This window comes from Sciurus carolinensis, chromosome 16 (genome assembly GCF_902686445.1).
Source record: "Sciurus carolinensis chromosome 16, mSciCar1.2, whole genome shotgun sequence".
Taxonomy (NCBI): domain Eukaryota; kingdom Metazoa; phylum Chordata; class Mammalia; order Rodentia; family Sciuridae; genus Sciurus; species Sciurus carolinensis.
The window spans coordinates 51,620,588-51,647,970 of record NC_062228.1 but is presented as its reverse complement, the minus strand read 5'-3'; the positions used below and the strand labels follow the sequence as shown (position 1 = coordinate 51,647,970).

The 27,383-nt window shown below is 49.2% G+C and overlaps 1 protein-coding gene and 1 non-coding gene across 13 annotated transcripts in view; both read right to left on the bottom strand.

Annotated features, from left to right (window-relative positions):
- Nucleotides 1–6,830: 6,830 nt before the first annotated feature.
- Pou2f2 (POU class 2 homeobox 2) overlaps nt 6,831–27,383 on the bottom strand; it is a 74,164-nt gene continuing 53,611 nt past the window's right edge. For 5 of the 12 annotated variants that reach the window (XM_047529922.1, XM_047529925.1, XM_047529923.1 and 2 more), the window contains 10 exons: nt 15,560–15,665; nt 15,343–15,434; nt 13,076–13,237; nt 12,779–12,920; nt 12,536–12,684; nt 12,279–12,455; nt 10,727–10,793; nt 9,432–9,633; nt 9,228–9,301; nt 6,831–8,919 (listed from right to left, as the gene is read on the bottom strand). In XM_047529922.1, the coding sequence (XP_047385878.1) occupies nt 8,585–8,919; nt 9,228–9,301; nt 9,432–9,633; nt 10,727–10,793; nt 12,279–12,455; nt 12,536–12,684; nt 12,779–12,920; nt 13,076–13,237; nt 15,343–15,434; nt 15,560–15,665 (1,506 nt within the window). In that variant the 3' untranslated portion in view covers nt 6,831–8,584. The remainder of the gene's footprint in view (nt 8,920–9,227; nt 9,302–9,431; nt 9,634–10,726; nt 10,794–12,278; nt 12,456–12,535; nt 12,685–12,778; nt 12,921–13,075; nt 13,238–15,342; nt 15,435–15,559; nt 15,666–27,383) is intronic. The other 7 variants (XM_047529932.1, XM_047529931.1, XM_047529934.1 and 4 more) reach the window with 3 other exon arrangements.
- Nucleotides 17,398–17,471, bottom strand: Trnal-caa (transfer RNA leucine (anticodon CAA)). The gene has a single exon. It is a non-coding gene; the product is annotated as a tRNA-Leu (tRNA).

The window sequence follows — 27,383 nt, the reverse complement described above, 5'->3', positions numbered from 1 at the left end:
GACTTTCTTGCCACTGGAGGTCCCCACAACCCTGTAGAAAAAGTTCAGAGCTTTTCTGCTGGTGGTTAGGAATATTTAGAGAAATCCTTAGATTCTTACCAGCCTCTGTCCCTTCACTTCTGGCCTGATGTAGGCCGTGTCCCTCAAGGCCATCTGGTTTTCTCACAGGGTCCCTGAGGGTAGACTCGGGTTGGGCATGATCTCAGGCAGTAAAGGAGGAGCTCCTGGGGTCAGACCCAGCTGTGGAATTGGAGAAGATTGTGAATAAGGTGTCACTGGGTAGGAAGCATCATAAGAGGAGGTATCTCGAAGCCCTCCTGGAGTTAGACTGTGGCTCAACCAATACATTTTGTGGGGGAAGAAGGAGTGCTGGGGTGGCTACTCAGTGTCTAGTGTATGTATCTCAAGTACTTTCTTAAATTATTTTGCATAACATTCACACTGGTCCTCCTGTGAGGAGAACATTTTTTACAGGAAAGTTGTCTAAAGTCATAAGCATTGAGGTGACTTCCCCAAGGTCAGTTCAACCCAGACAGCAGAGCTTGAATTTAACTCGGGTTTCTTTTGGCTTAATCACCCATATGCTTTTTTCCTCCACTCTGCTTCCTTTTACATAACTAGGGGGAGGGTGGTAGAGACGGGAGAATGGGGCATGCTCAGTTGCTATGCCAGCCTCGCCTCTAAGACACCACCCCCTGAGATTTCTCCAGATATTTCTGTTGGAAAGAACTCTTAATTTGGAACCCCAATACAGAGAAGTAGAAAGAGAAGCTATTTATATTGAAACTCTGGGAATGGGAGACCCAAGGCCTGCACAATGAGCATCCCTGATACTCTACTCCCTTCAGACCTTTGGCTCTTTGTGGCCAGTGAGGCCTTAGGATATCATTTGAAGATCTGTCACTCAGATGAGAAGAGGACTCGGAAGGGAGTTGCCAAGGCCACAGAGGCAGTAGAGGTGAGAAGGGCTAGAAATCAGGTCTTTTAATTCCACTGCTTTTCTATTACATTAACATTTTACAAAATTGTTTAATTTTAAAAATAAAATGTACTCATCCGTTTGATGTCCTAAAAGCACCTAATGAGCAGTTCGCTTAAGTAGTTGTTTCCCACTATGGCATGTTGATCATGGACATCATCTTTAGTAATTGCATATTTTATAGGAAGGGTTTGAACCATGGTAGCCTATCATGCCAGGTACCCATAATTCCCAGAACAAATTGATTCCTGAACTGCATTCTTGAGATACTATAATATCCTGAAAGTCTTATCAAATAAGTGCTTAGATTCATCTTTGCAAAACCAGACATCAGGCTGAATCAAGGGGGAGAAAAAAAAAAGGCAGTGTGCAGTGGCACACACCTGTAATCCCAGCAGTTTGGGAGGATGAGGCAGGATCGTGAGTTCAAAGCCAGCCTCAGCAATTTAGCAAGGCCCCGTCTCAAAAAATAAAAAGGGCTGGGGATGAGGCTCAGTGGTTAAACACCCCTGGGTTCAATCCCTGGTAACTCTCTGCCCCAACTGCCTCCCCCCCAAAAAAAATAGGAATGGTTGACCATAGACTGGAAAAAAAAAAAAAAATGGTGCTTTAAACAGAACAACTATGATGATGGGGTGACTGTCCTTTATTATTCTTTTCTGGAGCCTATAATAAAAGCTTAGGACTCCTGAAAAAAGTTTACACATGCAATGTTTGCAAACAAATTCCAGAAATGTATTGTTCTCCATCACCCTGCTGAAACTTAGATGGTGTTCAGTTGAATCTTGTTTAAAAAAAGACGTGCTGATCACTTGTTTGATGTTGGTGTTCGACTTGGACAGGCAAAGATTCTCAAACTCCAATGTGTATTGGGCAGTTCTTTCCGAGTTTTGGAAGCAAGCACATCTAGGGTCAGCCCAGGATTGTATTGTGCACACACCAATTCTGATCAGTGACTTGGAGGCCCTTAACGAGAGGCTTGGGTTGACTATTTTCAGTTGGAATGGAAGTTGTAGAAGCAAAACAGTCAAAGGAACCGAACACTGCTCCTCTAGTACCCCTCTTTTCTCCACCCACAATACTAGGGTCTTAGTTAACCCAGGATCTTGCACATGCTAGATAGATAAGCCCTGAGTTACATTCTCAGCCTTTATTTTGAGACAGGGTCTTGCTTTGTTGCCCCGGCTGGCCTCTAACCTGCAATACCCCTGCCTCAGCCTCCCAAGTAGCTAGGATTACAGGTGTGCGCCATCACACAAGAGTACCGGATATGCTCTTGAAAAGAGTAGGCCCAAATGTAACTAGAAGGTGGGACATGTACAGAAATTGGACACATTCACTGGGTTACATGTGGACACAGTTGAGATTTCAGACAAGTGGCAAACTGGTGTGCCAACTGCCTGTCACACGATGACCTGCGTGGTTCTGACTGCACCACTGGAAGCCGCACATCACACTATCCTTTCCTGCTGATTTAAGAGTTGGGGAGGAACTTTTTGTTTTGTTTTGTTTTTTTTGCCATGCTGGGCACAGGGTCTGGGTATAATGCACACAAGGCAAGCACCCTACACCCCTTGCTTTTCTACTTTTAATCTTGCCAAAAAAACGCATCACTAATACTTCATTACCAAATTTTTAAACCCCTCTCCCAGTCTTTTCTCCTTCCCGTTCCCCTTTCCCTACCCTTCACTATTGGCTTTGCCAGAATCCCAGCACCTACCTGCCACACAGACATCAGATAATAGTTCAGTGACAAAGAAACTCCAATGGCTTTCTCAGTATATTTTTATGAGAAAGCTGAGTGTTAAGACCATTTCTGATTTTCAGTGGTGATTTCTAGGGGTCAGCCCAGGTGTGGCCTGTGAGTTGTTCCTGCAAATAACTTTTTCAAGATAGGGACAAGAATTTGAGTAAATAATAGCTAATGTCCCTCTAAAAAAATAAGGGGGGTGATATATACATCATACCGCCAGACAACTTCAAAATCAGCTTGTTTTAAAGAGCTTTAAAGTCTTCGAGGGAAGTATCCAGAAATAGAGGTGGATAAATACTTGCTGGATCCTGGCTTTGTTATAGTTCTCATTTATTGACTACTGTCAAATTTATTGACAGTGTTGTCTGTCCTAAGCACTTTACTTATACCATCTCATTTAATTCTCTCAGTCCCATGAGATAGGTATTTTCTGTTTTATAGATGAGAACACTGTAAGTTGCATATTAAAGATCACATCCACAAAATGGCAGAACTGAATTTTGGATGCAGGAATTTGAATTCATCCTAAGTTCCAGAACTTCATTTTCTGATTGGGAAAAAATTTTGTTCAGGCCTTCTGAACAGTCAGTATTTGAAAGAAGTAAAACTCTCCCCTCCCCATATAACACATCCCTACCCCATACCCTGATTTCTCCTCCACCCTTCCCAGCACAGTCAGAAGACCAAGGGAGAACAGGCATCATTTCTTTCTGTACAGTTTTTAATTTTTTATTTTTTGATGTTTGTTGTTCAGATGAATGACACACTCAAGTTACAAAAATGGGGCCTTAAAAGAAGCACATTGTACAATGAACAAGCAGATTGGAGTTAAGAACACTGAAACGCTAACCCGCTACCACGAGAAGAGACAGGGAAAGGGATAGGATGGGAGAGGAGGGCTACCAACACAGGGGTCAGACAACTGAAAAGGGGGTTCACTTGGGGGAGTGGAGGAAAGGCAGGTGTACTCCAGGGCCTACTCGATTTTTGGATGCCACTTGGTCTCCCTTGCCCACTACTTGCCACCCTCTCTAAGTCTTCCCACACAAGAAAGTGAGAGACATCCACCCCCAAAAGGGCTGAGCCAATCAGATCTTTACAGGGTGGGGTGGTCACTTTACCCTAGTGTAGCCCTGAATTTGGGCTGTGATGGTGGCAGCAGTGGGATAAGAGGCCTGAGGGGAGCAGGAAGAGCTGATCAAAGATCAGGCCCCTGCTTTTCCCTAAAGGTAGCCTGCCCCTTCCCCACCCCACCATGATCCAGAGGCCTCTACAAGTTGTCGAGAGAGGCTCCCAGTTACCCTGCAATTACATAAATAAATACTGAGCCCCTGGTCTTGGAGGAGAGGTTGGGGGAAAGGCAGCAGGGCTAGAGGAAAAGAAGGGAGAGGAAGGGGAGGGAGGCAGAGGGGAGGGGTCACAGACATAGTAAATTGTTGTCTCCATCCCAGCAACACTTCTCTCTGAAATTTTTGCTCCTTTTGTTGTTGTTGTTGTGGTTGTTTGTTTCACAAGGAGCTAACATCTCAAGGACAAATACTTAAAAATATACATTATTTTTTATTTTTCTCTCCTTTCTCATCATCGTCTTGCTTTGGAGACTGTTGAGGTCAAAGTTTAAACCGCACGAGGGAACTGCGGCTCGGAGTTTTTGTGTATTTTTTTTTTTAAGTTTTTATTTTAAATTTTTTTTCACTTTTTTTCCCAACGTATAAAAAGGTAGCGGAGTTGTCTGTGGGTTTTTTTTTTTTTAATGGTTAAATCTTTGGTTTGTTTCTTTATTCTCTTGGAGGCCTTTATCTCTCGCACTTGCCTTTCCCACTGAGACTGGTGGGGGCCCGCGTGTCTCAATCTTGCTCAATCTGTCTCACTCTCATTCAATTCCCCCTACCCTGGGCTAGAGGAAGAGAGAGATACCCTGGGGTTGGGGTGGGTGAGAAAATATAGGTCAAGAGGTCACCCCCCACTAGTTCCAGGGTGCCAGGCTTGGAGACCATTCTCTTGGCCTTCCCTGGGGAGGAGATGTGTGGAAAACTCATACCATCCCCCTCCTGATCTCAGCCCCAACTTCTATAGGGACCTGGGGCCCCAATCCCTACTACTCACCCCCCATACACACCCAGCCCCTTCCTCCCACTTCTAGTCCCCACCCTGCCCCACAGAAGAGAACAGAGAGAGGTGGTTTAGTTACTGGCATCTTTTTTCTTTTTTGGCACAATTAAAAAGCCCATCATTAAGTAGACCCAGTCTCTGTCCCTCCCTTAAGTAGGACATCAGGGATGGGAAGAAGGGAAATTCAGAGGGCTCCCCCTTGCCCCAGTTCACTCACCTCTCCTCTCTAGCCCAGGGCCCTGGCCCCCATCTGACCTCTAAGCTAGCTTAGAGCCTGGCCTGGGGTCTCCCTCCCCATCCCCACATAAAGCTCCCCAGCCCTCCAACTCTCTCGCTCACACACAGACACACGGACACAGGCTCTGTACAGACCACAAAATAAAAACGATGAGATAGTTTTGTTTCCCGGAGTCGAGGCGGGGTGGGGGTGGGGGCCAGAGTGGAAGGGGGCGGGTGGGGTGGGGGCAGGAATCCCCCATCACCTTCCCAACCCTAGCTCCCTCCAGCCCCCAGCCCCTTGCCCTGGCTGGCCCCCAGCCAACGATATTTGGTTTCCTTTTTTTTTTTTTTTTTTTTTTAACATTAAAGTTCTATGAGGTATTTGGTGCCTTATCTCGAGTCCTCGGAGGAGGGGGGCCCAGGGGGGGAGACCTGGGGCTCACCTGCCCCTCCCTCCCTCCCTCCCGCCCCTTCCCAATATTTGGTTTCACAGCTGTAGTTAAAGCTTGGAATTTGGTTATTTCCCCCCCTCCCAGGAATTTTCTTTTTTCTTGTTTTTCTTTTCCCAGTTGTGGGGGTTGGATGGGGAGGGTCCCCTCTACCCCCGGCTGCATGGGGGTCCCTCCACCAAGTCAGGGCATCTGCCCCATCCCTGCCCTGCTTCCTCCTCTCTCGTTGCCCCGCTCCCCGCAGGCTGGGATGGGGAGGGGTCCCAGGTAGGGGACTTGATGGGGAGGAAACAGGAGGAAGTGGGTGGTGGTGAGTCCTGGATTTTCTTTCCTTTTTTTTTTTTTTTTTTTTTTTTTTTTTCCTTTTTTTGGTCTAAAATCATAGCTTTCGTTTGAGTCATCTCCACCATGCCTTCCATGCTGCCTGTCTTCTTGGAGGGGGTTTTTGGTTATAATTCCTTTCATTCTGCTCTGCTCAAACATCCTTCCTATCCAGTCGGGAGCCCTTGGCCCCTCTCCACCCTTGGGCTGGGGCTTAGGTCCTTTCACCAGGCCCTTTTCAGGACATCAAAATGGACAAACTCAGAGGTAGGGTGAGGGCAGGGAGCTGGTTCATCGGAGATGCTTACATTCTAGCAAGGATGGGCTGACGAGGTGCCAGGCCCCATCAGTGCCAGGGGTGGGAGAGGCGGCCACTCCACCACTGCCCAGACAAGGCACCGAGGCCCTTGTGTCGGCTGAGTCTCTGCTGCCTCTGTGGCCCAGCCCAACAGTTTTGTTTCCCGGTTGGGAGAAGGGAGACCAGAAGAAAAGAGAACGCTGAGGCTGGGGCTCCGTCTGCCTCTCCTTGGAGTGTCCAGCAGAAAGCATGGAGGCCACCAGGCCCTCTCCAGGCTCTCCCCTCCCTCTGCTCCTGCCCAGCCAGGGGCGGGGACCACTCTGATTTCAATGGCTCCAGTCCTTCACAGCAACACTTTGGTTTGAGGAGAGACACAGATAGAATGAGATTGAGAGAAGTGAGAAAAGAGCAAAGAAAAAGGGAGAAGAGAGAGGAGAGGGGAGGGAGGAGGACAGAGAGAGGAAGGAGACAGGAGAGAACAGAAAAAGAAATCAAAGGAGGAATCAAACCACCCGAAAGTTGTTGGTTTTCCTTCGTCCATTCTTTTTGCTTTCTTCTTATTTTTTTCCTGTCTTTTTTTTTTTTTTAAAGCTTTTTCAGTTGATTGGGGGGGCGAGGAGTTTGGGGCTCTTCACCCCTGTCCCTGACACCCTCTCTCAGCCCTGCCCACCCACCTCCATCCACCCTGGCTGAGGGACAGGCGCTGCCCCAGCCGCCCCCCTCCGGCTTTCCCGAAGACGACGTCCATGAGGTATTTGTGAAGAGAAAGAAGCATCCGTCCTTCCATCCGTCTTGGGGACCAAGGGCCTGGACCACTGGTGCAGGGGCTTGGCTCCACCTCGGTTCCTTCTTATTCTTGAAGAGTCCTTGTCTTCTTTCCCTTATATATTTATTTATATATATATATATCTATAAATTCTTTTTTTTCTAGTTTTAATTTATTGTTTGTTTGGTTTGTTTTTGTTTGTTTGTTTGTTTTTTTGGTTCAAAACTTTGTTGGCCTCCACAATAGCAGGAGGGCATGGTGGCTCCCAGTAGCGTCTCTCCTCTGTCCGTCAGCAAGATGTGTCTAGAGCTGGGCAAACACAGGGTCCAGCCAAGACTTGTGGAGGTCTCATGGGAGTGGTGGCCACCACAGCGCCCTCTTGGATGGGGGCCACAGGTCATGGCACTGTCCCCGCCACATGGACCCTGATGGGGATGCCATCTGGAGGAACCCACAATGGGGGTGCGTGCGTGTGTGCGTCGGGGTGGGGGAGGGTAGGCATCTGCCAGTGTCAGAGGGGCACAGGGTGGGCGGAGCGAGGTGAGTTATCTTTTTGGTTTCTGGTTAATGTCAAAGAACGTGAAGGATCCCACGGATAGGCACTGGAATATGAATATTTTTTTTCAGGGAAACTGACAGACAGGATGGAAAAAAAGACAACTTGAATGCCCTCACCTCGTCCGTCCCCTTTTGCCTGAAACACCCACCTTCCCATAGGCTGGGAAAGGGGTAGATTCCAGCACAGAAGAGGGTGACAGGGTTGAGGAGGGACTTATGAGAGCTGGAACTTGGCAAAATGGCCTAGCCCACCCTTCAAAGGGAAAAGGGGGAGGTACAAGGGGTGAAAAGTCATCCCCAGGCCTTCCCCTGAACTCACCCCTGGCTGGGGGAGGGAAGGGGGCTAAAGAAAGACCCCCCTGCCCAGGTGGGGAGAGCCGGGGGCCAGGGGAGATGGGGACACATGGTAGGGACACATTCTGTTGAGCACAACGCTAAAAAGTCTGTACATCCTTTGGATGAAGCTACTGAATATTTGGTGTAAGGTTGTTCAGGCCCTTTCTCTTTCACCTTCTGGAAAAGTACGTTTGATGGGTGGTTCTGGGTCAGGGCCCTCTGCCCCAGGCTGTGCCCTGTCTCCGCTGGCCCAGGGTTGGGGCAGGGGTCAGCAGGCTGGCACCAGCAGGCTGGCACATTCTCTTTTTCCTTCTTTAACCCCCACCTGGGGGGGCAAGGTTGGAGGTTGGCCCCACAGCCAGGGCTCGGCGGCATGAGGTCCGACCTGCAGGAGGCTGCTCCGCTCCTGGCTGGGGTTCTTATTTGGTGTCGTAGCAGTGAGGGTGAGCACTCTGAGGTCTGGCTCGAGACTGGTTTTTGGTTTGATTTTGTGGGGTTTCGTTTGTTTTTGGTTTTTTTTTTTTTTGTTTTTTTTTGTTTTTTGTTTTTTTTTGTTTTGTTTTTCACCTCTGGTTCCTTTGGGGCAGCTGGTTTCTGTTGTGATTATTTTTGGTTTTCTTTTTTGTTGGTTAGTTTCTCCTTTTTTTGGTTGGTTGGATTTTTGGTCTTTCCTCCCTTGTCACTCCTGCTCCAAGGACCCACTGTACCCCCACCGCCGGCCTCCTCGCCCTCTTCCCAGGCGAGGGATCAAGGCGGGGGGTCAGAGGAGTGGGAGGGGAAGCATGGTGGGCCCTCACTCAGGCTTGGACCCTGCCTCGGGCCCCCCTGGGCCTCCAGGGGTCTGTGCTGCCGCCTCACTACAAGTGGAAGAGGAGGAGGACGAGGATGAAGAGGATGAGGAGGAGAGGCCAGGAGACTTGCTGGAGATGGAGGCTGCCACTGCCGCAGCCGCTGCTGAGACCAGGCCCACGCCTGGCGGGGCGCTGAGCAGGGGCAGCCCGGCGTGGTTCAAGAAGAGTGGCGAAGTTACCAGGCCAGGGCTCCCTGGGGCAGCGCCAGCCGCCCCCAGCACCAGGTTCCCGCTGCCATCAAGGCTGGTAAGGGGCAGGGTTCCACCAGAGGCCAGGGCTGGTGGGGAGAGAGAGAGGCTGGGCTGGAGGCACACCAGGCCAGGGGAGACCTTTGCCTCCCAGTGTCCTACCCCAGTGACCCCGTCAGTGCAACCTGTCTGTCTCCCCACCTGTCCCACTGCCCCCATCAGCAACCCTCACACCTTCCCCAAAGGCAAGATGGGGATGAAGAGGCGAGCGATGCAGTGAGCAGGGGCAGGACGGCATGGCTGGAGCAAAATGCAGGGGGCAGGGGCTCGAGGCCCTGGGGGACAGGACTAGGGGACAGGACTGGTGACAATGGGAGTGACATGAGGCAGCACGCACCTTGGATAGTGGCCAAAGGGTTGTTGCTCATGAGGGCTGGACTTAGCCCGGAGCTCAACCCCACCATTGTGCTTCTGCAAGAGCAAAGCAGAGGCGTTAGCAGGGGTAGGGAGCTGCAGGGAACTGGGGGGCAGCTCCCCACCCTGAAAGCAGCAGCGACCCAGCTTCTCCCCACAGCCTCCCTGCCCGCACCTGCACACTTACCCCGTGCTGGGGTTCAGGCCTGACAAGCCGATAGCCGAGTGGCTGCCTTGAGGACTGGGGTTTGTGCTGTTGGTGGTGGCCGGGGGTGGGGGAGTGACAGAAGGGATGGAATTGAGGGGGGGCGCGGCCCCGCCCCCGCCTCCACCCCCTCCAGCTGTCCGGCTGGGGTGGAGCGTCCCCACAGCTGAGGATAAGGTAGTAACTGCCAGAGAGAGACAGAGATGGGGTCTTCAGCTTTCACTAAGTCACCCATCAAGGAAGCTGGGTCAACCCCTGCTTGTCATTCCCTCCAGCTCACTCAGCAGCTCCTCAGTTAGAACGGACCACACCTTCCTGTTCCCTCTTCCCTGAGCCCAGAGTCATTTCCTCGTACCTCTGCAAGGGGAACCACTGTCCCAATAACCTTGATAAGAGCAGCTGCCACCTACTGAACCTGTGCCAGACGGGTGCTGGCTCTGCGAAGCATGCCCTGAACCACGGACACCAAGTGGAGCGCCCGGGAGACAAACCCCACTCAGGGGCTCCCTCTAGGGGCCATGAAGGAGGCAGGGGCATGGGCACACTGCTGGTGGCCCAGGAATGGGCAAGGCAGGGAGGGGTTGAGGGCCAGTATGTCCTGAGATTAAGATTCCTGGCTCTGTCATGCCCCAGCTGTGCCCTGAGGTGATCACCTCTCTGATCTTCAGTTCCTTCATCTGGAAAAGGGGGATAACAATAGAACCTATCTCATAAAATGGGTGTGGCAAATCAGCCTATGTGCTTTATAAGGAGCTTCCAACGGCGCCAGGCACCCTCTATTTATTATTTCTTTTAATTTTTTACAGTTCTGAGGATTGACCGGAGGGCCTCTGGCAGGCCTGCTAGGCAAGCCCTCTACCACTGAGCTACAAGCCCAGTTCCTGCACGCTGGTCTGTAATTATTTATGTATATATCTTCTTATGTATTACACATTCGTAATAATTTTATAAAAACTGAGACTCAGAGAGGTAAAGTAACTGCTTGAGTTCGTGTAGCTTACAAATGACAGAGGCCAGGGACAAAACCTGTGTGTGTGTCACTTTTTAGCCACCCCATGCCTTCCTCACAGGAAATCCTGGAGCAGATTAGAGCCCTGATGCTCTGGTGGAGGAGGAGTGGGGTCTGCCTTCTATCTTCTGTCCTTCCTACTCCCCCTAACCCCCAACCCCCAGGCTCAGCCTTGAGGCCCATGGCCCCACACAACCCCTGGCGAACCTCGGGCTGCAGCCTGGGCAGCATCCTCCCAGTCCCCCTCCCATCTTCGGCCCTCCCTGACCTGTTGTGCTCAGACTGCTGGAAGCTTGGGACAATGGTAAGGTCCCGGCGCCCCCTTGGGGTGTGACCTGGGGAGAGAGAAAAGGAGCTATGTTTAGGCCATTGTCTCCCAGAAACCCCCATGATGCGCCCCTTGCATATGACCCCCACTGCTCTCCCCCAGGGATGGGGGGAGAAGGGTCTTTGGATACAACGCCGCACTTGTATTATGTCAGTTGCTTTCCATCATAGCTTTCCTCACATTCACCCTAGGTGATTCTGAGTCACGACCAGGAAGAAATAATTCTCAACTGAGAGGTCTCCCTGCCTCCCACCTGGCACCATCTAGTCTGGCTCAAGTCCTTTCGATGCCATGTCCTGCCTGCAGTGACCGAACTGAGGAGCAACTGCTCTGTGTGCTCTGATAACATAGGTTCTCCTAGAATGAAGATATTTAATTTTATTTTTTACAGTACTGAGGACTGAACACAGGGTCACTTTATCCTTTTACATCCCCAGCCCTTTTAATTTTTTATTTTGAGGCAGGGTCTCACTAAGTTACTGAGGCTGGCCTTGAACTTGCGATCCTTCTGTCTTAGCTTCCCAAGTTGCTGGGATTACGGGCCACTGCACCTAGCCCCACCTGCCCTCAAAGATTTTTGAGGATAAATCTTTGTGTCAGTGTTGGGATGCAATATTACTTCAGTTCTTGGGATCATCTATGGTTTTCCTGGCCTCCCTACCTCCAGTCTCACCTTTCTATCAGCCCCAAAAGCCTTGCTAAATTTGACCCTGTCCTTTCCCAGCTTAATACTCCTTCTTAGCTCCTCACTGCCCAAGGTTGGAATTCAAGCTCCTCATGGTGAAAGTTGGGGTTCCTGCCCCCACCCATCCTCTACCCCCATGTCCATTCACGGACACGGCAGCTCTACTCGAGATTGCATGAAATGCCTCCAAAGAAGCTTAACACTCTAGCATCTAGGCCTTTGTACACGCTGGTCCCTTCACCTGGGAGGCCCTCCTCCTTCCCATGGCTGGCTTTCTCTTATCCTTTATGATTCAGCTCAAAGGGTCCCTCCTTCCTCCACACCCCTGGGGCAGCAGGCTCCTCTCTGGAGTATCATTCCTCTGGAGCCCTTTCTACAAATGGAAATAAAGGGATGGAAAAAGGATGTCCCAGTTGTGTATGATGCTGAGTGGGCCTGTGCATGAGCTGTGGTCCTGAGGATACCCCATGGGTGTAATGATGTCCCTGCCAGGTGAAAAACACCTCTCCCTGTCTCTGTGTGGGTGTGAACCTTGACCACGCCCTGGCCACATATATCCATCCGGTGTTGCTATGCCCCTGTGATAACGCTGGCTCTGACGAGTATATCTGAGGGTGCTTGAATCCCGCACATGACTTGGAAACCCTGTGTTCCTGGCATGACTGTGATTTCTATGCGACAGTCTGCCCCCAGGGGCAACGCTGCTGGCTTCTGTTCTAGGCCCTGTGGACAACCAGGTAGGTTTGTTTCACACAGGTGCCTTGCCGGCTTGGGGCTCCCCTGCCCCCCACGGGGCCCTCGCGGTACCAGATGGGGGCTGTAGCTGGCTGGTTTCCCTGGGCTGGGCAGCATGGGTGCCGCGCTGCAGGGGTTGATGCGTTTCTCCTTCTGGCGTCGGTTGCAGAACCAGACGCGGATCACTTCCTTCTCCATGTGCAGCTGCTCCGCGATCAGCAAGATCTCCTCTGAGGTAGGCTTCTGGTTCTGTGGGCAGAGGGCTCGCTAGCACTGGCCTTTCCTCCTGCCACCCTCTGGCCCGCCAAGGAGGATGTGGGGGGCCTCACCGCTAGAAAACTCTTCTCTAAGGCGAAGCGGACGTTTGTCTCGATGCTGGTCCTCTTCTTGCGTCTCCGGCCAGGCAGCCCGTCAAAACCCATGCTGGGGCTGCTCAGCTGGTTAGGGCTGGGCAGGCTTGAGTCGACCGACATAGTCTCTGTGCCGGGGAGGAAACCTGGGCTTGAGAGGGCCCCTCCCCCAGCCACCGCCCGCATCAGGTCCGCGACCCTAGAGCTCCAGCCCGATCTCACCTGCGTCATTGAGCCACTTCTCCAGGAGAGGCTTGAGTTTGCACATGTTCTTGAAGCTCAGGTTGAGGGCCTCAAAGCGGGAAATGGTCGTCTGACTGAAGTCGTTGCCGTAGAGCTTGCCCATGGCCAGCCCCACATCACCCTGGGCCAGTGGGGTGGAGATGGGGCGGAGGTCAGGGAGGGGTCGTCGGGTATTGGGTCAATCAGACCGTCAATCAGCGGCCTACGCCCCACACTTCCCTCAACTGACCACGCCCCCACGCCACACACCTCCCACCGCGCAAGGGGACCCCAGACCTGCGTGAAGCCCAGTTTGATGCGTCGTTGCTTGAAGGTGCGGGCGAACTGCTCCAGCTCCTCCAGATCACTGGGTTCCTCGGGGTGGGATGGTGGCTCCAAGCATTTGGGGGGCTGCGGGTGTGAGAGGTGCAGGTCGGGCAGCGTGGGGCGGGTCACGGCCTAGTGGGGCGGGCAGGTGGGGTGGGAAGCAGGTCGGAGGACGAGGATGGTGCTCAGCAGTGGCTATAGGTCCCCGGTCCCTCCCTGCAGTCCAGACTCTCCCTGCAGACTCCCCACCACCTGCCCAAGGAGGCCTCTCAAAATTCACAGTCCCGTTAAAGATTTGACTCTGCTGCCCCACATGGGTCCTCTCATTGCCTGGAACTGTCTGCACTGCCCCTTCGAACCTGCAGACCCCCAGAAGAAGCAGCCAGCTTCTTTTGCAGAGGGCTTTTCCCCTGGAATGAGGAGGAGGGGAGCGGTACTTTCCTCTTCTCTCTACCAAGAAATCAAGGACTGGCTTGGACTCTGCCACCGAATTGCGGGATAGCTCAGGCTAAGGATCTTAACTTCCCTGGGCCCCACTCTCCCCTCTACAAGGGGGAAAACCATCATTGCTGCTCTGGCTGCTCACTGGGATTTTGGAAGAATCGGGTTAAAAATAAGTGGGTTTCCAGACCCACAGAATGTAAAACACCAAGAGCGAACCCTAATGTTCAAGTTATGGACTTTGGTAATAACAATGCGACCCTGTAGGTTCACTGACTGTAACACACGCACAACTTGGTTGAGGATGTTAACATGGAAGGCTCGCATGTGAAGGGCAGGGGAATCTAGTTTCCCCGCTCAGTTTGGCCGTGAGTCTAAAAATGCTCTAAAAATGTTAAGTCATAAAAAAATTGTAGATAGCAGATAAAATATAAAAACATGGACAGGGAAGACAATGAGAGGGACTGACAAAGAAGAAACAGTTCTGTCTAAAATACTTCATTGTCCTAAAAATAAAGGTATGAAGCAGGTGGTAGGAATTGGGATGTCTGTCACCCCTGATGATCCCAAACCCTGAGGCCAGCTGTGTTTTGGAAATTATAAGTTTTTCGGAGTTTTGGAAGTCTGTATCTAGGGCATGTATCACAAATAAGGTGACACCTGTCAATCAGCCTAAAGGCATTGCCTTGTAATCAGACACATTAGCAGTTCTGCAGCAGCAGGAATGTCACACCAAGAGGGGTAAGAAGTCATACACTGCCCCACGTCAGACAGGGCAGCTTTTGCAGTCAAATAAGTTCTGATGCCAATGTTACAAGAACACCTTACCTTGACCTTCAGAGTATTTGGATTTCAGCACTGAAGTCAAGACTTGTAATGGTCTCTAAACTTTTCAGTCTTTCTGAAATAGTTCACCTATATATTTTTATTCTGGGCATTGAGAATTGAACCCAGGGGTTTGAGCAGGCTAAGCATGCACTCATCCACTGAGCTACACCCCCAACCCCTCTATATTTTCTGAAAGGGTTGTACAAAAAAAAAAAAAAAAAAGAAAAGAAAAAAAAACTGAACTAACTAAAGGGCTGTGAAAGTCTCTTTAAACTCTAGAATCCAAGCAGCAAATTGAAGGAAAGGGGTCCAGGCACGAGGAGCCTGAGGTGTCCTGGAGAGCTGACACCCTTCCTAAGGGGGGGTCCCATTCATGACCTCACATGGACATACTTCAGTTTTGCAAGATATTCTGATTTGTGAAGAGAAGCTAGAAACTGGCACTTTCTGGGAATTAAGCTGATGATGGTCAAATAAAACTTCTGTGGTCCCCATTCCCAGGTCAGACTCTGGTCTGGGAAATGGACATGAGTTAGCTCCTAACAGATGCCTTGCTCATGAGAACCCTCCAGCTGCATGCTGGAAGAAACCAAGGCATTTCTAACCTAAAGGCTTGCAACCCCCTGAAAGCTTGTGTTTGTGAAGATGTACATTTTGAAGGCATGGGGATCATCAGATCCAAATCTTTCTTCAGATTCTCAAAGGAGCCTGTGTGCCTGAAAAGGTTAAGAATCACTAGTCTAGTTTGATTCCCTTCATTCTCTAGAGGAAGGCACTGATCCGGACAAGAAGCATGCATTTGAGGTCCCACAGAAAATCTGGCAGGTTCCCCAGCTTCTGTCTTGGCTCCTGTGGCTTTGGGGTGGGCAATGGAAAGGAGACTCCCACCCCCACACCACCCCTGTTCACCCAGCCCTCACTGGCCCTGCTGCCAGCCTGGCCTTAGCACACTCAGAGGACCATCTCACCTGTGTGGGGAGCCCGGCCCGGGGTTGGGAGGTCAGAAGAGCTCCCTGGGTTTGCTGAGGTAGCTGGAATAGATTTGGCGTCGGTAGCAGGCCTGGGGAGAAATCGGGGGACACACAGGGTGAGGGGGGAATGGGGCGGTAAGGGAAGGCTGTTGGGGCATCAGGGAAGTGGTGTTATTATTATTATTTGCGGGGCGGTGAGGGAGGGAAGCCTTACCTGGCTGACTCTGCTGGGTCTGCGGCAGCAGGAACTGAGCAGGTGGCTGAAGGTGGTGGCCGGGCACAAGCACCAGCTGCTGGAGCTGGAGGAGCTGCTGTATGTCCTGGCAGGGAGGTGATGGACAGAAAGACCATCAGCCTGAATCCTGGCCAGATTCCTCCCTCTCTGCACCACCTGAGTCTCCAGGGGACTAAATCAGGAACAATGCAACCTGGCGCTGGGCTGCATCAGTCTCTGAACAGCACCGAGAACAGAGGGCACCTAGAGGCTCCTCTCAGCCATGGGGTACCGGAGAGTTCCATATGAGCAGTCCTAGGAAGGCTCACTCTTTATTTATTTATTTTCCTTCCTAATGAAATATTTGCCTTGCCTTACATTCCTGCAGAACAAATAGGCTTGTCTAAAAATGTAAACCACATGAAGTCTTTCTTCTTTTTTAAAACACTCCCAAGACAAACGATAAGATGCCCAAAATTGGTTTTAAAATACTTCAGCAAATAGAGGCTATGTAAATTGGCACAACCACTTTGGGCAACTCTTTGGCACTGTTACAAATTGAGAAAAGATATATTGGGATCTTAATCTTCAAAACCTCAGAGTGTGAACTTATTTGGAAACAGGGTCTTTTGCAGATGATCAAGTTAAAACAAAGTCATTAGAGTGGGCTCTAATCCATTATGACTGATGTCCTGATAAAAGGGCAAATTTGGACACAGATAGAGAAAAGATGATGTAAAGAAACACAGGGGAATGGAGCTGGTGTTGTGGCTCAGTGGTAGAGCACTCACCTAGCATGAGTGAGGCCCTGGGTTCAATACTCAGCACCACATTAAAAAAATAAAAATAAAATAAAGGTATTGTGTCACCTACAACTAAAATATATAAGGGACACAGGGGAAAGATGATCATCTATAAGCCAAGGACAGAGACCTGCAACAGCTGCTTCCTTCACAGCCCTGGAAGGGATCAAACATGCCAACACCTTGATTTCAGACTTCTAGCCCCCCAAACTGTGAGACAGTGGTTTCTCTTGTCTAAGTCACACAATTAGTGGCTCTTTGTTAGAGCAGCCCTAGCAATTTACTACAGTGTCTGCTGAAACTGAACCCACACCTACCTTACGATCCAGCTATTCCACCCCTGGGTATAAACCACCATAAATACATATGGGTGTTTTCCACAAAACCTGTGCTAGAATGTCCATGTAGACCATTTGAAATAGCCAGAAACTGAAGACAACCCCAGTGCCTCACAGCGGAATGGGTAAATCAGCTCTAATTCAAGGGATGCTATAGCACTGAGGATGAGCAGCTGAGATCTACCATTACACACAACAACACCAACTTCCCAAGCCTAGGAAGTGAAAGAAACTAGTCATGAAAAAGAGCATCTGTGTGATTCTGTTTATTGTCCTGTCAGAAAAGTTTGGGAAGCTTCCAGGCGCCAGTGACATGGACATGCCTCCTTCGTAGGTATTCATTGAGCTGTATACTTATGTACACTTTTCTATATTTGTTATACTTCAATAAAGTTTTTAAAAAGGGTGTGAGGGGGCTGGGTAGATAGCTCAGTTGGTGGAGTGCTTGCCTTGCAAGCATGAGGCCCTGGGTTCGATCCCCAGCACCGAAAAAAAAAAAAAAAAAAAAAAAAAAGGGTGTGAGGGAGGGAAAGAAGTAGAGGAAAAAAATCCAGCCCACCCCACCACCAAAAAAAAGTGAGGAGTATGGATGAAATCCTATTTGCCAGTAGACTGACAACACGTGGTTATCTGTTAGGCTGGATGATGGGTATATGAGGTTCACTGTATCATCCTCTCTACTACTTTTTTTTTTTTTTTGTGGTGCTGGGGATTGAACCCAAGGCCTCATGCTTTTGAGGCAAGCACTCTACCAACTGAGCTACATCCCCAGCCCTCATCCTCTCTACTTCTATGCTTGAACATTTCCAAAAGAAAAAGCAACCCCTCCACACACTGCAATCAAAACTCTTCACGGGGTATAAGGCCTTTATAGGAGGCCTGTGCTGTTCTCCCTGACCTCAACCTCTCTGTCCTCTTCCTCACTGCCTATACTCCAGTCACTCAGCCCTGTTCTGGGCCAAATGTGTTCCTGCCTCAGAGCCATTGCACATGCTGTTCCCTCTGTGGGCAGGTTTGAGTTCTTATACAGATGCTCCTCCTCAGCAATGCCCTCTTAGACTGTGTAATCTAAACAAGCCCACCGCCACGCCTCTCTTCCCCAGTCCCCATTTCACGTCCTCACCAGACCTCAAGGTGTGGCTCTTTCTGTTCACTCGCTCCTAGTGTGCCACCCTCACTAGGAAGTCAGTTGCATTCGAGCATGAGCTTGACTGTTTCTGTCACAACACCGTATCCTCAGCACCTAGAATAGTACCTGGCACCCAGGACGTGTTCCACATATATATGTTATGGATAAAGACTCATACTTCATCATTTACTTTCCAGATCTTATGTATATGTAGCTGAAAGTGCTAACAGGTTATTTATGATATTTTTCTCTTCTGGGAAATTTGGGCTGTTGGCACATGCCCCTCAGTTCCTCTCAATGCTAAAGACCAACTTAATGTCTCAGGAAATGAACTATTCGGGAAAAAATAAAAGCGACTCAACAGAAAAAGTTGATTTCTCTAATATATAAAGAGCAATTACAAATCCATAAGAAAAATCCTAATGACCCAGTACTCTGGAGAGTGCCTAGCAAAGGAAATTCAGTTCATTCCTATCACTCACAACGAAATAAACAGAAACACAATGGCACTGAGATGCTATTTTTATCTCTCATATCAGCAAAGATAAAAACAGTGCACAAGACACCACAGTGGAAGTGTGGGAAAACGCTCTTCTCATGACTGGTGAGGGGGAATTTGGCAATGTCTATCAAAATATGCAAATTACATAACCTTTGACACTGCCATCCCACTGCTAGGACTTCGTCTCAGAGACATAGTCATGCTTGCGCACAATGACCTCCATAGAAGGATATTCCCAGCAGCACACAGTGTTCCAGCAAGAGTAGAAACCAGTTGGGGACGAAGCAATAGAGGATGGGTGAATGAATTAGGGTGGAGCTTCATAGTCTATGACTATGCAGTCATCAAAAGATGACTCTTTGTGCCTTGATATGGAAGTCTCCAGACGGCCTGTCAAGTGGAAATCTCAAGAGGCAAAACAGTGGATATGATGTGCAATTATTTGTGTAAAAAGTATATATAGAGGTATTGACTTGGGTATGCAAAGGCAATATCTGGAAAACTATACTAGAAACAGGCCATGCTGTAAATCCTTCTGCATTTCTTGGATTTGGAACATTTATCTGGTCAAAATAAATATCCAGGAGTCCTGCCCCACCTACCCAAATAGTCGGTGGTAACCAACATCCACGCTTTTCCAACCATTAATCTCAATGGGAGGAAAATCTTAATGGGGTCCCTGGGAGGCCTCTGCTTTCTCCGTTTCCAGCAGAGGAGGGGGGACGCTGATGCTTCCTCCTTGCAGCTGCCGATTGCCTCAGGGTCCAGTGCAAGGCTTTTGAAATCTTACACTATATCCTAAGAAACCAAGTCCATTCTGCCTTCCTTCTCCCAACTACCCCAGCCCAATAACATGCCCATGGTCATCTCTCCCCAGATGTGGATCAACTATAAAGCAAAAAAAATCTAAGCTTTATAGCCTTCCATTTACAACAGACCCTTCCAAAGCCCCGGACCTAATTTTGGTTTCATAATGTTGTTTTATTTTTCTTTCAAAAGCTCTCCAAACTGTAATCTCTTCAGGCCTCTCAAAAGGAGACCCACCCTTCTCTGTGTTGCCCTTCTCACAAGGCAACAAGTTTGTTGATGTACTTTCTTCCTCTGCTAGACGGAAACTCTAGTAGGAAGAGGCATGTCTTATTCTTCTTGTATCCATAACCTTTAAAAAGGGCCTCAGGAAACCCCCATTAAATGCCCACTGGAGTGAATCCAATGAATAACACTAGAAATAAAGTCATCTTATGATTTTTTTTCTTTTTTTGCTATGACTCTTAGTATGTTGATAACTTGTTTCATAACTTCTATTTCTCCCTAACATGATTCTCAATGAAAACTCCCCTTGTCTACCAGAAACCTAAGAGGTGTCTGTGATTTGCATTCTGATTCAGAAGGAGAGAGGATGGAGAAAGTGAATCCTGGGTTTCAGAGGATCTCATGGTGAGAAATACAGATTAAAAAAAAAAACAACAACAACAAACATTTACCCACACCCATCCAGTTAATCAGACCAAGACTCAGGGATCATCTGTGATCCCTACTTTCCCTTCCTCTCTGCTATCCGTCCAATCCATCCTAACTTTCTACCAGCTCCCTCTACTTCTTTCTCTCCCCACTGGCCTGGATGAAGTCACCATACCATTTGCCCCTGACCATCCATTCTCCCAAAGCAGCCAGAAGGGGGTCCAACACAACAGAATTCTGCACATTCTTACGCCCTCTTTTTTTAAAAAACAGTACGGGGATTGAACCACTGAGTGCTTTACCACTCCCCAGCCCTTTTTATTTTTTGAGACAGGGTTTCACTAAGTTACTGAGGGTCTCAGTAAATTGTTAAGGCTGGCCTTGAACTTGTGATCCTCTTGCCTCAGCCTCCTGAGTCATTGAGATCACATGCATGTGCCACAATGTCTGGCTTATGCCCTGAATTCTTTGGCATCTGACACAACCTATCACCCCATTCTCAGAATTAAAAACACATAAAATAAAACATAGGATTTCAACTAAATCAATCACATTGAAATGCAGTCATCAAGTATGTTTAAATTGTAATATAGTAATCTGTAGGTTTCTTTATAAGCACATCAAATAGGATCCAGCAACAGGTATGATGACTTATATAACTTTAAAGCAATGATGAGAAAAAAATACACACACACACACACAAATATGTATGTATTGTGTGTGTGTGTGTGTGTGTACTGGGAATTGCACCCAGGGTACTCCACCACTGAGCTTCATCCCCAGCCCTTTTTATTTTTCATTTTGAGACATGGGCTTGCTAAGTTGCCAAGGCTGGCCTTTAACTTGCAATCCTCCTGTCTTGGCCTCCCAAGTGTTTGGAATTACAGGTGTGTGCCCCTGCACCTGGAGAAAACAATAATATTGAGAGACATGCAATATCTCTAGAGGGGAATATGAAAATCTCTGAGCATTCTATTGATAACAAAGTCTAAATACTGTTAATACTACTGTGGCCTATTGTCTATACTCACAATAGAAGGAAATGCTACATTTTTGGTTAGAGAATGGCAAAAATTGAGGCATATATGTTTTTTCCCATCCGAGTTCATGGACTTTCTAAAAGCTATCCACAGACCCTTCCTGGGATGGTCTGTGGACTCCTGGTCCCTGTTGTAAAATATAAATAGAACCATGGACCTTCATTCATGTTTATCACATTTGTAATAGAACCCTACTCCTTGCCGCTGCCCTGCCTGCCCCAGGCCCCTGTTTGCCCCTCCTTTTTCACCTCATGGCTCTCTCACACACTAAACCTAACCAACTACAGTGACCTCTTTCCCATCACTGAACCCAAGGAGTCCTCATCTCAGGGTCTTTGCTGTTCCTTCTATATCTGCACGTCTGGCCCCTCCTCATTCAAGGATATATTAAAAACCCCTCCCAGAGAGGCTTTCCATGGCCACCTGCCCGGATAAAGGGTCTTCCTCTTCTTCTGACACTACATCACATTCTTGCCAACTTGCAATAATCTGCTTCCTATATGTCTCCCCAGCTAAAGTGGGCGTCAACTCCATGTGCACAAGCTTGTCTACCTTATCCGGATCCACCTAGAAATGTGCCTGGGCATGGGCATGTCCACAAAATATTTGCTGACTAAAGGAATAAAAGAAAGAAAAGATTCTGGTGAACAGTGAGCAGGGTAAGGACTGCGGTTAGCCGGTAGGGGGCCCCATTTCTCCACATTCTAGATTCCACGTGGCTCGCTAAGGCCACTAGGGGGCGTATTAAGTCTGAGACAGATGGTGGAAAAGTTGCAGTTAGCTGAGACGCTGGGGTAGGGCCCTTGGCCCGCATAGTTCTGAATCAACTGCTCTGTCCCTAACCTCTGAGGAAAATTAGCCCAGAGGTTTAGCACACCTTACTAAAGCTGAGAAGGAAGGAACCAATTCTTGCTCATCACTATATGCTGATCACCTTCCACTCCTATTACAAACACCTAACAGGCAATCAATATATTTTCAATAAATGAATGTGAGGAAACCTCAGCACAGATCGGCTATGCTTTGCTGCAGCTAGGATTTTAGCCACAGGCTGGGGACAGAAAGATGGTTTATAGGATACATGAGTGAATGGGTGGGTGGGGGATAACTTCTCGCTTTCTCATCCAAGCTTGGTTCCACCTGGGGAGGGAGAAAGCCGTGACAGTGAACTTGAGGAGACTCGGGTCCCAAAGCCAACCAGCTGCAACACAGCCCAGGTGTTGTGCCTCACTCCAGTGCACAGAGCAGACAGCCCACTCCCCGTGTGGCTCTCATCCGCCATGACTGGAATAGTGTTGGCCCACATGCCTAATATGGCAGAGTCTGACCACCTCATGCTAAGACGTGGGCAACCTTCGTAAAGTCCAGACTGGAGAATAGGAAGGGGTGGGGTCTGGGAAGCATGTAAATTATGATAGATTATGTTCTAAATGAGGCCAGAGGGAGAACATTGGTCAACAGTTACAAAGTTTCAGTTAGGAGGAATAAATTCTGGTGTTCTGTGGCACATTACTGGGTCTACAGATAACAGTGTTATTGTATATTCCAAAATAGGTAAAAGAGGATTTTTTAAAATGCAGGCTGAAGATCAGATCCACAGCCTTAAGTGTGCTAGGCAAGCATTTGGGGTATACCCTCCAGCCCAAACAGCAGATTTTAAATGTTCTTACCACATAGAAATAGTGATATTTTGACTGATGAATATAGGAAGTAACCTGATTTAATCATTTGACAGTGTACACATGAATCAAAACTTCACATTGTATTTCAGAAACATTTACAATCATTACTTGTCAATTAAAAATAAAATTTAGGGCTGGCAGCGTAGCTCAGTGGTAGAGCATACATGAGGCTCCGGGTTCTATCCCCAGCACAGAAGATAAATTAAATTAAATTAAACTCTAAAAAATGAGGATAGGCTTCCTGACACACTGAGAAGTGTTTATCTGTCCTGTAGGGAGACAGGTCGCCTCAGATGGAAATAAGCTCCTATCACAGGAGCCTCCTAAGTGAACACCTGTACCTACTGGGAATGGCATGAAGGAGTTCCTGCACTGGCGGGGGTTAGAGGACTGGGGCTCAACGGTCCCTTCCAGCTTAGAAATTTGGGGGTTTGAGTCTTGGTCCTCGTGACAGCTTCTCGGCATGTGACCATAGGAAAGTGAAGTTCTCTCTGGGGTCTCGACTTCCTTTACTGTCTGGGAAGGTGATGCAAGTGTACCCAAAAGGCTTCGGGTACACTTTGGAATCATTATTACTAGGTCATTTCTCTCTCAGGGCCTCACTTTTCTTATCTACAAAAAGGGGGGGGGGAGTGTCTCCTTCTTCACTGGGTCACTCTGAGGCCCGAGTACTGTCATGCAGAGCGCACTGTGGGAATCGCAGCACGCTCCTCGGCCATCCCAGGACACCCCTCTCCACTGTGAGCTCTCCCGGGCGCAGACCCCGCCCCCCGCTATTGAATCCATCCGCTTCCTGATAACTGACAACTTCCAGTGCCCACCAGGCTCTCTGCTGAGTTTCAGCCTCGGACATCTGCCTGCTCACCTGATGCCTCCACTCGGGTGACTAAGGGACTCTTCACCCCAACCCCAACACGTCCTCCTGGCTCCCTACCCTAGTCTTCCAGAAGGTCCTTTTTCTTTCCTGTCTTCCTCAACTCAGGAACCACCTCATCACCGCCCAGGTGGTGAAGCATCATCAGCATCATCTTGACTCTTCCACACCGAACCACGCAGTGTCCACACCCACCAGGGTGCCTGCAAGGACTTCCTACGGGCTTCTTGGGCAGTCTGTCCTCCCCAGGGGCTTTGGAAAAGGTCAATCAGGTGGAGTCGCCCCACTCTTTAAAAAACTTCCACAAAGCCTCCCATCATGCTTAAGAGTACTTTTCAAACTTCTTGCATCAGCCCACGAGACCCTGCAAACTCTAGTCCTGTGTTCCTGTCCTCTCGCCTCCTCCGCCTGCCCCTTGCCCACTCTGCTCCAGCCACACCTCCTCCTCCTGTGCCTTAAACAAAACAAGCTGGTTTCCACCTCAGCACCCTTGCACTTGCTGTTCCCTCTTCCTGAAATGCTCTTCCCCTGGCATTTTTCATAGCTGACGCATTCAATCCTCTACCCTCAAAGGCCATCTTCTCAGAGAAACCTTTCCTAACCACCCATTAAAAGTGGCTCCTCCCTTTCCGACACTGCACTGTTTCATTTTCTGCATTACACTTACTCTGAAACTGTCTGCTTGCTGGTTTGCGTTGTTTACTCTCTGTATATGATCTTCAAGGACAACCACCTCTACCCTATTCACAACCGCCCCTAAGAGTGTAAATGGGTCCCTGGCACACACACTGTAACCAGTAAGTGCCAGCTGAATGAATAAATGACCATGTCTCTTCCAGTTACTCTTCCAGGGGAAGCTCTCAAGAGGTGGTGGGGGCATGTAGCCAGGTGTGGTGACACACACCTGAAATCCCAGTGACTTGGGAGGCTGAGACGGGAGGATCACAAGGTCAAGACCAGCCTTAGTAATTTATTTATTTATTTATTATATTATTATTACTACTACTACCAGGGACTGAACCTAGCAGCTCTCCACCACTGAGCCACATCCACAGCCCCTTTTTTGCCCCTTTCTTTTCTTCCTTTCTTTTTTAAAGACAGGGTCTCACTAAGTTGTTGAGTACTCTGCCAGCCTCAGCAGTTTAGAGAGGTCCTAAGCAACTTAGCAAGACTCTCTCTCTCTCTCTCTCTCTCTCTCTCTCTCTCTCTCTCTCTCTCTCTCTCTCACACACACACACACACACACACACACACACAGGCTGGGAATGTAGTTCAGTGGTAAAGTTACCTGAGTTCAAACCCAAGTATAAAAAAAAAAATAAAAATAAAAAAAACAAGAGGTGGGGGTGTCCAGAGCCCAGAGTAGGCTCATCTCTGCACTCCATTTCCTAGAGGTTGGCCTTGCCATGTGGAATCCAGGAAGTCCTGACCACTGGGTCTGAACACCATGAAACGGAGAACCAATCAACAGGGAGAAAAACTTGTGTGGACTGTGTGTTACATCACATGCGACCTTATGCTAAAGTCTAGGGTAGACACACGATTGCAGGCAACAGTGGGAGAGACTGGCTGGCCCAGTCCCGGAACCCCAAGGTTCTGAGACGCACTGGCCACACAGCTCCAGGTCTGGGACCACTATCCCCCACTTCTTCAAGCAACATCTCTTCCCTGTGGGAACTTGTCTTCCCTGCTCGAGTCATGAGGACCAGACGGGGCCTACCCTGCCTTCTCCAGGGACTGGGCAACCACTCAAACCTGACCAGTGGATGTGTCAGATCCTTCAGGACAGGGTTGCTGCAAGTCTAGTGCTGGTGCCATTTCTCTTGCCCCAGAATGAAACAAGGAGACAGGTCTCTGGAGTTGGGCCTGATGTTCCAGTGTCAAATATTTCCATTTCTTCTTCAGCCACCTGGGGTTAAGCTTTGGCCAATTCAATGCCCCCCGCAGCTTATTCTTCACCGTCACCCACCCCAGCTCCCTAAGCCTGTCCTGCTTCCTCACGTCACGCTTGTTCTTCCCACTGCTGGGAAGCCCTTCCTCCAGCTCATCGGCCTGGTCAGCTTCTACTCCTCCCCTCAGCTCTGATAATGCTTCCTCTTGGAAGCCTGCCAGATTCCCTCCGACACACAGCACATTCCTTGTCCCACATGCCCACCACATCCTGTGGGTGTCTCTGGGAAAACCTTTATTCACTAGGCCTTACAGCCTGAAAGATTTGGGTGAGTGGGATTGGGGATGTAGTCAGTTGGTGGAGTGTGTGCCTCACATACACATGGCCCTGGCTTCAATCCCCGGCACCACAGAAGAAGAAAAAAAAAAAAAAAGATTTGGGTAAGCTTTACTTCCTGTGGTCCTACTAGCAAAATAGGGATTCTGCCCCCTAACACTCACACTTTCCAAATACAGAAAAATGTTTTAACAGTTAATGATTAACGTAAGTTTTCAATCAATGCCAACTCCTATCCAAGACTTTCTGAAACACTCCCCTGGAGAGATTAAAAAACTGCAGCAAAACATCCTTCATTGATTCCATAAGCATGCATGTTGCCCCCAGGTTGAAGACAGCTCACCAAACATTGGACAAATTATAAAACAGTATTATAATCAACTTTTCATCTGTAAGTCAGAAATTATAGGGAAGGACCCTGCCAAACTGTCCAACTGGCACTATGGAAGGAGTACTGCCTCTTCATACTTTATATAATTCTGAAGTGGTAGTGCCTCCCCGTTGCCCCTAGTGCTAGGGTTTGAACCCAGGGCTTCACACATGCTAGGCAAGTGCTCTACCACTGAGTTTCACCCCTAGTTCTATGGGTGATTTTGACTCTCTTTTCTGGGCTTCTTTGTATCTTCAAATAAAACAGGTTGATGTGCCTGTTTCACTACAAAACAAAGAGCTCCTGAGGAGCAAGGATGACTGGGACTCACTACTAAGTCTCAGCCTCCTGCTAGGGCCTGACTCATGGAAGGTTGGGAAATATTTGTGAAATGACTGTAGAAATGGAGCTGAGCAGGCAAGGGAAGGGGAGGATGGGGAGATGCAGGCCCAGGAATAGGGAGCAAGCCCAGCAGCTGGCTGGGAGGGCAGGAGCAGTGGGCAGCTAGGGCAGGTGGGAGCTGCCTCTGGGCCCTGCATGGTGCTTAACACTTAGAAGGTATAGAACTAAATCGCTGTTGGGAAATTGGTGCCACAGGGTAACTCAGCCTATGAGAAAGAATCCCTAGAAAACACATTTGGTCCAGCTTTGCACAAGCTGACGACAGACAGAGAAAGATCAGAGGTGAGAACGCTGGGGAAGGAGTGAGAGGCAAGGGCTTGCAGGGAAAGATTCAAGGAGACCTCGTGATCAGGGACTGGCTAGACAGCAGGTGGCAGAGGGGTGGCTTGCTGCTGGGCAGGCAGGGGGTGGGAGGTTCCTAGGGGTGCATGAACACATGGAGTATTGGCTGCTAATGGGGTGACGGCCTGGCTGGGCCTGCACCAGGTTGCCTGCCCTTTGCCTTCCTCCTGACAGACATTTCCTTCGGCATACCCAGACAGTTGGAGGGAGGGAAATCTGCAGAGACCTCCTGGAGGCACGTACTCTCTAGTTGGGCCTGATGGATGAAGAGTAGCTCTTCAGGTAAAGAGAGGGAACAACTCTAGGTGGAAAGGAGGATGGGAGCAGGGCTGCCCAGCCCAGTGAGGAGCCCCAAGGCCTTGGCATTGCTGAGTCAAGAGCCTTTGGCCGTGTACTACGAGGCAAATGGGATACCTGCTGCGGAGTCTCTGGCGGCCTGGGTGGGAGGGGCCATGAAGGACATGTCCATGAAGGACAGCTAAAGGCAGCAGTCATAGACCATGTGGTTAGAGCCCTAGGCTCCCATGCCTGGCTTCCAGACCAGTTCTGCCTTTTCTGTTAACTGCGTGACCCAGGGAATGTCGTTTTGCCACTGGGAGCCTCAGCTGAAGAGGGGATTCGTGAGTTCGGAAGTCATTGCTGGCACAGTGCCTG